Raw genomic sequence first — 9,641 nt, 5'->3', positions numbered from 1 at the left:
GGCGTGTGGGCGCGTGGGCGCCTCCGGCGGGGCCGCCATAAATGCACTGGCCGGGCGCGGCGGGCGCCTGAAGCGGTGGCGGAGGCAACGCCGGGCAGCGTTAGCCAAGCGGAGCGCCGCGCCGGGAACAGCTGGGCTGAGGCTGATTTCGCGGGGCGCCGGGATGGGAGCCCAGTAGGCAGCGGGGCCCGAGCCGCCTGAGCGGCCCGAGGCCGGCATGAGTACCAGCGGCCCGGCGGCACCTGGGGACGTCCCCACGCTGCCGCCGCCACCGCCCGGGCCCGCCTCGGGGCCCGCACCGCCCGCTCCTGCGGCTACTGCTCGGGACGCTATGGACGGACGAGCTGAGCTGCCCATCTTCCCCCGGGCCGGAGTCCCACCGCTCGCGGCCAGCGACACTGCGCCCGCGGTGCCCGAGGGGGCTGGAGCGGCCCGGCCCGCCGCGCCCCCGCGCCCCACCTCCTTCTCGGTGCTGGACATCTTAGATCCCAACAAGTTCAACAGCAGGAGACGCCGGTGCGTGCTACTGGGCCCTGTGGTGCCCGCTACGTGTGCCCCATGCGCCCCGGCGGCCGCGTGCGTCCCGGTCCCCGCTGCCTCCGGACGCTCGCCGCGCGCAGAGCTGGAACGCCGAACCCTTTCCGCCACCACGGGAGTTGCAGCGGCTGCGGGAGCTGAGCCTACAAGTGAGTATAAGGGGTGGACGCCAGGGGCGAGGGCACTGACTGCTCCGGAATGTTTATGCTCCCGGGACCCCGCGGCGAGCTGGGCCTGACTCACTCAGGCCAGGCTCTGGGGAAAGTTCGCAGAGCGCGGGGTCCGCGCCCGGCGCATCCGTAGCCTCCTCCCGACCCGGACTCTAGGGCCCGCACTGCTGGACGCCTCTGGAAAGGCTGTGCTGGGCCAGAACTGGGGCTCTAGCGTTGACAACGGTCAAGGATTCGCCTAGTCAGTCTCTGGCTTTGGAGGGTAGTTGGTGCTGGAGGCGAAGGGACCTGCGGCGGCTGGCTTGGTGACTTACCCACCCCCACCGTGGCCTCCCCAGCCCCCCCCCTTTGGACAAATCAGACTAATTGTGACAAAACGCTGGTTATCTCTGGAAAAACAATTAAATCCCTTCGATTACAGTTAAAGGGAAATGTGCTTAGCGGCGGAAAGCGGCCGGTAATGGGGCGGCCCGCGCCCCCTTTGCGGTCGATATCCCATTACGGCGCATGCATATCTCTTTCAAGCACCTTGCAAACTCCCCCCGAACATCTAAATTATAGGGTCAAAATTCGGATAATTACTCGATTAAAACCTATTACACTTATTAGGGGCCGCTATTGATCGCGAATTGCATTCGACCAGCTCCTGATTGCTTTTTGCGCCCCTCCCCCGTCCTCCCTCCAACTTCCTGGCCCCTGCGCCTCACACCGACCAGAAAGCTCAGGGTGGACCGGACTGGGGCCACCAGCTATGCCAGCGCTTCTGCATTGACCTTCCATTCCTAGATGGAGGAAGAGCAGGTCCTGCAGGCTGCAGTCGGACCCCTCCGGCTCCCCGCCAAGAGGCTGAGCTACCAGGACCCCGCGGCAGCCTGCTGGAGCGGTGTAGGGACGGAGCCAGCCCTGAACAGTTGGGGAGGGTAACCAGGCTGGGGCGTGGATGGCTAAGGGTCGCCCGAGGGAATAGTTGCCCTGCTAAGGCCTGGGAGTTGAGGACATGACATTCGCAGTGTTCAGGCGATCTGGGTCTTTTGAACTCGGGGAGTGAATTATCGTTTATGCTCCAGTATGTCGGAGCCGAGCCGACATGAGAGCAGAACCCGGGCACTGGGTTGGAAAGCTTGGAAGGCTCCTCTGGCATTTAAAGACCACCTGTGGGCGAGGGGCATGGACGGTCCTCAGATTCCTGCATAGGAAGCAGCTTTCCAAATTTCAGAGACAAAATACAGTCACAGCGGCAGCTTCTGTCTGGATTCTGCGGGACTGGTGCTCAGATCCCCTCCCAGGCTCCTGCGGAGTGGTTCACAATGCCCTTTTCCAGCCTCCAAACTCGACCTGCTGAGGGGAGGCTGGAGCCCGCTAGAGACAGTGTTGTTGGGGAGCTAGGTAGTTGGGGTCCCAAGGCTGGCAGGGGAGCCAGCACTTCTAGTTTTCAGGGCCTGAAGCCTGAAGTAGGGACAGCTCCAGGGCGACTGATTTTGGTTCCCCCAAAATGGCCTTCTCTCAGCCGGCCGACCCCACCCCAGGCCTCTGGCCCCTCTAGCTATTAAGTGTGCCGTAATTGGCTAGCCCCGCGCCGTTGTAATTGGAAGGTAATATACGCCGAAATAAATTAAATGGACTTTAACTAGTTTGTACATTACACAAAATGAGTTTAATTAAGTTTGTATCTGCCCCGTGAATCGATCAGAGCTCTCTCTCCCCTGTACACTCCGCAGCCCTAAAGGCGGAGACGCGGACTGACGATGGGGTAGCAAAAGCAGCTTGAGACGGACAGGGTCCTACGGAAGGAAGGCAGAGAGGAAATGGAAGCAGCAAGAAGGAACGGCTGCAAGGAGGGAGGAAAAGAAAATCTTTGGGGAGGGAGCAAACGAAGAAGAGGAGAAAACCAACGAGATAAAAAGAATCTCGCCCGGAGGGAGCGGGCAGTGCGGCTGGGTGCCGGGCTGACCCTGTGTTCTCTTCCTTTCCACCGCCCGCAGGTGCTGCAGACTCTTACAGGGCGGACGAGGCCGAGGCCAACGGCTACAGCAGCGGCAGTGGCCGCAGCCCGACCGCGGACAGCGAGGATGAAGCGCCGGAGGACGAGGACGAGGACGAGGCGCCCGAGGTGCAGGATGCTCACGGCACGGAGGAGGTGCGGGGAGGCAGCGGCGGCCTCGGGGCCCGCGGGTCGGGCTGCCCCGGAGCAGCCGAGGTCGAGGCTTCCCCCGTGGATGAGGCCACAGCCCCAGGGCCCCGTGGGAACTCGCCCGCAGCCCCGGGCCCGCCTGCAACAGCTACGGGAGCGGGGGGCGCGGGGAGCACCCCGCAGGGCGCGGCCGTGGCCACAAAACCCAAGCGGAAGCGCACGGGCTCGGACTCGAAGTCCGGGAAGCCGCGGCGTGCGCGCACCGCCTTCACCTACGAGCAGCTCGTGGCGCTGGAGAACAAGTTTAAGGCCACTCGCTACCTGTCGGTGTGCGAGCGCCTCAACCTGGCGCTGTCGCTGAGCCTCACCGAGACGCAGGTGAAGATCTGGTTCCAGAACCGCCGAACCAAGTGGAAGAAGCAAAACCCAGGCGCCGACACGAGCGCGCCGACCGGCGGCGGCGGGGGCCCCGGCCCAGGAGCAGGGCCCGGCGCGGGACTGCCCGGCGGCCTCAGTCCGCTCAGCCCCTCGCCGCCCATGGGCGCGCCGCTCGCCTTGCACGGCCCGGCCGGGTACCCGGCGCACAGTCCGGGAGGGCTGGTGTGCGCCGCGCAGCTGCCCTTCCTGTCCAGCCCCGCCGTGCTCTCGCCCTTCGTGCTGGGCTCGCAGACGTACGGCGCGCCCGCCTTTTATGCGCCCCACCTCTGAACCTCGGTGCCAGGACCTCGGTGGGGACCGCGCCACGCGGCCTCGCGGCCGGAGGACCTAAGGCGAGCGCGGCCGTCTCTTTTCTAAGGTTTCAATCGTTGTTCCTGTATATAGCCGGTTCCTACAGAAGAGAAATTTATAAACGAGTGTGCGCGGGGGTCAAACGGGAGGCTCCCGTGGCCTGCTTCAAGCACTTTGCAGAACTCTTAATAAACCACAGGAAGCCACGCGGGCGTTTTCGAAGGCTCTGGCGCCGCAGAGTGCCGATCCCGCCTTCCTGTCCGCTTGGGTTCTTACCTGTCTGTGTGTCTACTTGAGCGGGGACTTCAGAGCGCTGAGCTCTGGTTTTCCTGTCCGTTTTAGTGTCCCGTGACCAGCCCTCACTCGAGTAGCTTATACCCAGGCACCCCTCTTGTCTTGGGGCTTGCTCTGGGAGCTGGTGCAGCATGGAGCCGAGTCTCCTTCCCGCTCTCCCCGAAGGTGAGGCCCTTTCCCCTCTCCCTCCAGCCTGGCGCTGCTGGGCTCCAAATGGAACGCTCCACTATCACCCGTTGCTCATTGTCTTCCGCACCCCGTCCCGCCAACTCTCTCAACAAGGCTACTTGTGGATAGGAAAGACATCTCGCTGGCTTCCCAGAGGAGGAAGCTGGGCTCCGAGGGTTGGGGTTGAACTACCTGCCAGAGTGTAATAGCTAGACTGGAAGGCCAGTGACCTGTTCTGGTGTGTCACTCTGCTGAACCATTTGTGTAAATGTGTATGTGGTCCCCAAGCACCGAATGCAAGGAGCCCCAGGTGTGGCTCTAAGCAGTGGCTGCACACACCTCAAAGCATGCACTGAACCACCTATGGATGGCTACAGTGGCAGGTGGCAGCTTGTTCCAGCTCTGGAAGATTTTACAGACCTAGTAGGGGTGGTGACTGGGGATGAGGAAGGGGTTGGCATGTGGGTGGGTGGGGGTGGGCAGGCAAATGTCCTTGAGTCTGTGCTAGGGTCTCAGACTCACCTTGGCAAGAACCAGCTGTGCCCCACTATGGAGCTTAGCCGCTTCAGGCATCCTCCTCCCGCCCTGCCCCACCCCCACCCCAAGCACAGTGAGCTCTTGGAGGAATCCTGACTCTAGTCAGTTAGCTAGATGGCGAGTCAGGTTGAGAATGGGCTACAGTGACTGGCACTGGTGGAGAGTCCTCAGAATTGGCTTCATAGTTACCAAGAGTCACAGGGCAGGTAAGAGCCGCACATCCAGCAGTTGGCAAGGGCAGAAGCTAGTCTGCCCCTTGAAGATATCCCCAAGACCAGTGCGTCTGGCTTCCCCCACTTACCAGCAGAGACCTGGTGCCCAACTCCAGTCAGCTCACTTTCCACTTCCCAGATATTCTGGTCCTGGAATTTTCTGTTCTGAGCTGATGTTTGCCAGTCCCTAGGTGGGCAGCAGGTCCAGCCTTCTAGGTCAGCTGCACGACACCTGTATTCCTGGTGGTCAGGGAGTGAGAGCCTTGCATGAAGTGGGGCAATTTAACTGAGAAGTGGTGGGTTGGGGACATTCCTGGCCTTGCTGCTGAGGAGTGGACCTCTAAGACACAGGTAGCTGATAAGGAAGCCCTAAAAGGGTTCAGAAGACTCTTGGCATCACGTCACCGCAGGCTTGGCCTGTGCAGGGGCTGCCCAGCCAGAAGCCACTCCCTGGATAGAGAGGTCATACAAGGGGCCTGCCCATCCAGCCCTCCCGCAAAGCTCACAGAGGTCTCTCACATGCCAACACATACAATCCTAGCCCACACAGCGAGATGCCGTGGAGCATGAGAAGGGGTGGGGTTGTCTCACTGCAAGCCGCCTCAGTGCCCATGCTCAGGAGTCCCTGTGCAGGAGAGGGGAAGCAGCTGCCAGAAGACTCTGGAAAGAGACTCAAGGTCTTATGCCAGCCTTGCTGAGCTCAGCTGGGAATGCTGAGACAATCCAGGACTCTGGAACTCTCATAGGAAGATGACAAGGTAGGGCAGGTAGGTGTACTTCCCGGGGGTCCAGTATTCTGCCATGTGATAATGAATTTTGACTGGACTCTTCATATCTGCCAAGGCTCAGTCCCAAATAGGGCTGCTTACACTTATGGGCCCTCCAACATTCACCCCAGGCTTCAGGACTGGGTAGAGAACATGAGTCGGGGACCATGAGACTGCAAAGCAGTGAGCTCACCGCACATAGCTCCTCCCTTCCATCTCTGGGTTCACTGCTGGCTCCTCACTGGTGTATGACCACATGCCATGACACGGAGTAGAGGCTACTTCCTGGCATTCCCTGGGCCCCTGTAGTCTTTCTTGCTGTGTATAGAGCCCTTTGCCTGTGATAGGATATTGTGTGACAAAACTTTTTCTGGGGCAGTGCAACATATCTACTCACCCCAAATAGAGATCCCGTGACAGACTGAATTACAAATACCACCAAAGTCCAACTTGGTGAGTCAGTCAGTTTTATTGGGGTTACTTATAGGAGTATGGGTGATGGGGTTATTTACAGGAGCAGAAATGACTCAGAGACAGTTGCATCACCAAGGGCCACCCCAGCATGGATCACAGCTCACAAAAGGTGGGAAACGGGGGCATACTGCACAGCCTAAACACAGTTCAACAGGTTGAAGACTGGCCTTTCCAGGTGCCTCAGTTGGTTTAAACCTCTTCCAGGCTGCTGGACAGGTCTTCGCAGCTTGGCTCTTCCAAGAGTGAGTCTCAGCTTTTATTGTTTTTTCTGGTAGGGAGGGGCTTAGTGAACCCGGTCAGTTTCAGGAACTTCCTGAGGCTATTTTGAGTTGTTTGCCTTCCTGTTTAAATGGCTTCCTGCAGGATGGAATGTTTCAATGTGGAGGACACTGTTACACATCACAACTGTGGTCTTCTGTCTGTGACAGGAGTAGGTCCAGAGGACAAGAGGCTTCTGGATGCCGGGTTAGGAGGAGCCAGCTGGGCCTGCCTAGTTCAGGCCTCTCAGCTGGCTTTCTCAACACACATCTGACGTCTGGTGAGTTTTTGGGTGCATATTCTGTTGGCTGTTCTGGGGAGCTCTCCAGCTGGTCCTACGACTCTACTTTGGCCAGGCTTGGGGAGGCACACCAGTTTGTCTAGTTCTTAGCCTGGGCCTTGGGTGCTGCATTAGACTGCTGGCCAGCTGGTGTTTAGTCTTGCTGGCCTTTGCCACACCCCTTTGGTGTTGGTGGTGAGAAGCTGCCAGAACCCCAGACAGGGAGTCTTCCTAGGACTCAGACCGCTCTGACCTGGGCAGTTCTTCTACACAGACTGTGCCTATAGCCCAGGGTATTCTCAAACTCAAAGTGAGTCCTGCTTCAGCCAAGGACGTGCTAAGGATGTAGGTATGCCCTGCAACACGCAGCTGCCTGTCTTCCACATGTGGTGGCTTCTAGTGGCAGAGACTTGTCAATCGGAAGGCAATCCTAAAGGCAAAGCTGAGCAGGGCAGGTACCCTGCAATAGGGAGGGCCTTCACCCGTACTCAGGCCCCCTTCCTCTCTGCCCCTAACCTCCTGTGTAAGGACTGCTGAACCCAGACACTGAGGAAGATCCCAGTCAGCCCACACACATCCCCCTTCCCGACCCTCCTTGCCACCATCCTGCCCCTGTTCCATGGCCCCTTGGGTATGGGTTAAGATTGGGTGTGTTAGCCTCTGAGAGAAAACGCAAATGAAAAGAATTTGAAAAGCCTTTATTTTCTCATGAGAGAATTGTGGCCAGTGGAAGCCCTAGGCAGATAGAACACCTTCATAGAGCCCTACGAAGCCCAGCTCCATCCACCTCTCTGCAGCAACATATTTGGGCTGGGCCTTCATCCTCACAAACCCAGGTGTGCTCCAGCCACCATGTCCCTATTCTGGGCAGCAAACAGCAAGAAAGAAAAGATACCACTTCATTATAAAACACTTTCCCAGAACCCCAGGCTGCTTTTGCCTCATTGCCTAGAGCTTAGCTATGTGGTCACTGAGGGAGGCAGGGAAATGGGGTCTTTCCCTAGGGTCAGGCCCAACAGAGACAGATGGGGGTTTCCTGCTCCCACTCTGGCCCAGACCACAGAGCCACACTGCCAGCCTGGCTGCCTTGGTCTTCCTCTTCCCGCTTGTATGGCTCCTCTCGTCTTGTTTACGATCTGTCCTTACTGTCCACACTAGTTATTTGCACTTTCCCCCCTCTGTCCCTGCATAGTGTCTCTGGGGGTAGTTCTTCCTCTTCAAAGTCTAAGGATGTTCATCTTATCTGCCGTCCTGCTAAGGGAGGCTGTGGCCTCATCCAGACCCCACTCAAGCTGTCCCCAACAGCCAGTGGCCTTCACTACCCACCTCAGGTGCCCACCTTGTGCCACAATCCTCAGCCCCAGAAATGTCCAGGACCCACCTCCTCCTCCAACTATGCCTGACACCCAGCTGACCCTGACAAAGGCTGCCAGGGGCTTCAAAGAGCTAGTGCCATCCCCTTCATGTCTTCCTTGGTGTCTGAGTGCCCCCTTATGCCCGGTGGGTCATTTCCTGCTGGCTGTGACCAGAGCCTATGGTCAGGTATCCAGTCTGGGTCATCTTGGCTCAGGTGGATCAGAGGGACACCTCCCCCTCCAGCCCCAAGAGCAAGGATAACGTTTGGAGATAGGGAAGCTGGACCCAGCACACAGCATGGGGCAGAGGAGGTGGCATCAGGGCGCAGAGAGGAAAGTCAGGGAGACCATCCCTAGGATGGGAAGGAACAGCCAGCGAGGGGAGGAAGCAGGAATGAGGCCTGCCCTGCCACCACAGGGTGTGCTCTACACTGTGTCCCACCCCCAGGACAGCCTGGCCTCACACAGTCTCATAGAGGCCCTCCCCTACAGGATCCTGTCACCTTCCCACAAGTCCATGTCCGTCCAGGATGTTTGCATTCCACAGCCTCCAGGGAAGTTCTTCATGGCAGCCACCTTTGGGTACAGCACTAATTGTACTGATCGATTAGCTCTTCCAGGGAATAAAGACTAGGTTCTGGTGCTGACGATCAAGCTCAGCTGGTAGAATGCTTGCCTAGCAAACATAAGGCCCTGGGTTCAGTCTCCAACACTGCTTAACTGGGATATAGTAGTGCATGTCTGTAATCCTAGGACTCACAAGAGGGAGGCAGGCCGATTCAAGTTCAAGATCATCCTTGACTACATGGTGAGTTTGAGGCCAGCCTGGGATACATGAGACTCTGCCTAAAAAAAAACCAAAAACCAAAAAACAAACAAACAAAAAAAACCACACACCACACACACACACACACACACATACACACACACACAAAAAAAAAACAACAACCCACGAAAAATCAAAAACAACTAAGTGTTACTTCTCAGACAGGGCTGCTGGGCAGTATGACTAAATTCCAGCCAAGCTGACACAGCAGTGTTTCCTCAGGCTCTGAGCAGCCTACATGCTTGCCTGCTGTTCCACCATCTGGAAACAGACACAATCCTAACGGTATCATGTGACCTCCTGCCCGGCCAGCACCGATTTCTGACAAACATCCCAGAACTCTATTTTAGTTTTCAAATTCATTCCGATACTCATTTTTGTAATAGTGTCTATCTACTCTGCTGTCCCTGATCGCTAGCCAATTGGGTCTGGCCAGCCCCAACACCTCCAGGCCAGCACCTGACTAGTGACAGCCCTGTGACTGCTCCTAGGATAAGGCCCAGAGCTCAATCTGGCCCTTGGGTGCTGGCAACTGTAACTGTCAACTCTATTCACGGCCCTAGTGGACATCGTCCATGGATCTTCAGCTGGCTGCCTCTGCCTTCCCAAAAGCCTGCGAGTCCTGCCTCTTCCCCTCGCTGCAGTCCACCCCCAGGACCCACAGCCTTGAGCAGGGGAAGAAGCTGTTGAATCCCAAGGGCCAGCAGCTGCCTTTCTCCCAGCTCTGAGCCTTGGACCCCCTTGGACCCAGGTACTCTGACCTGTTCTTCCTGACTCAGGAGCCTAAACTGCAGCAAATACAGAGACTGGGTGCTGGGTACTGTGGAAGGCCTGTGGACAGTGCTCAGCTGAGCGGCACTGCCCAGACCCTCACTGCAGTCCCTGTCTTGCTCCCATCCTGCC

General features: G+C 58.0%; 1 protein-coding gene across 1 annotated transcript; it reads left to right on the top strand.

The window, feature by feature from the left end:
* The first annotated feature begins 217 nt into the window (after window positions 1-217).
* Window positions 218-3,753, top strand: Nkx1-1 (NK1 homeobox 1). The gene is made up of 2 exons (XM_059276034.1): window positions 218-686; window positions 2,690-3,753. Exons 1-2 carry the CDS (start codon window positions 218-220, stop codon window positions 3,544-3,546), a joined length of 1,326 nt encoding a protein of 441 aa, XP_059132017.1. The 3' UTR covers window positions 3,547-3,753.
* Window positions 3,754-9,641: the final 5,888 nt, after the last annotated feature.

This window comes from Peromyscus eremicus, chromosome 10 (assembly GCF_949786415.1).
Source record: "Peromyscus eremicus chromosome 10, PerEre_H2_v1, whole genome shotgun sequence".
Taxonomy (NCBI): domain Eukaryota; kingdom Metazoa; phylum Chordata; class Mammalia; order Rodentia; family Cricetidae; genus Peromyscus; species Peromyscus eremicus.
This window is presented reverse-complemented; position numbering and strand designations above follow the sequence as displayed.

What these genes read in the sequence shown, in the direction of transcription:
- Nkx1-1 (XM_059276034.1), top strand. Translation starts at nt 218, where the DNA reads ATGAGTACCAGCGGCCCGGCGGCACCTGGGGACGTCCCCACGCTGCCG. An exon ending in TGCGGGAGCTGAGCCTACAA is followed by an intron (nt 687 to 2,689) that starts GTGAGTATAAGG and finishes CACCGCCCGCAG; the next exon opens with GTGCTGCAGACTCTTACAGG.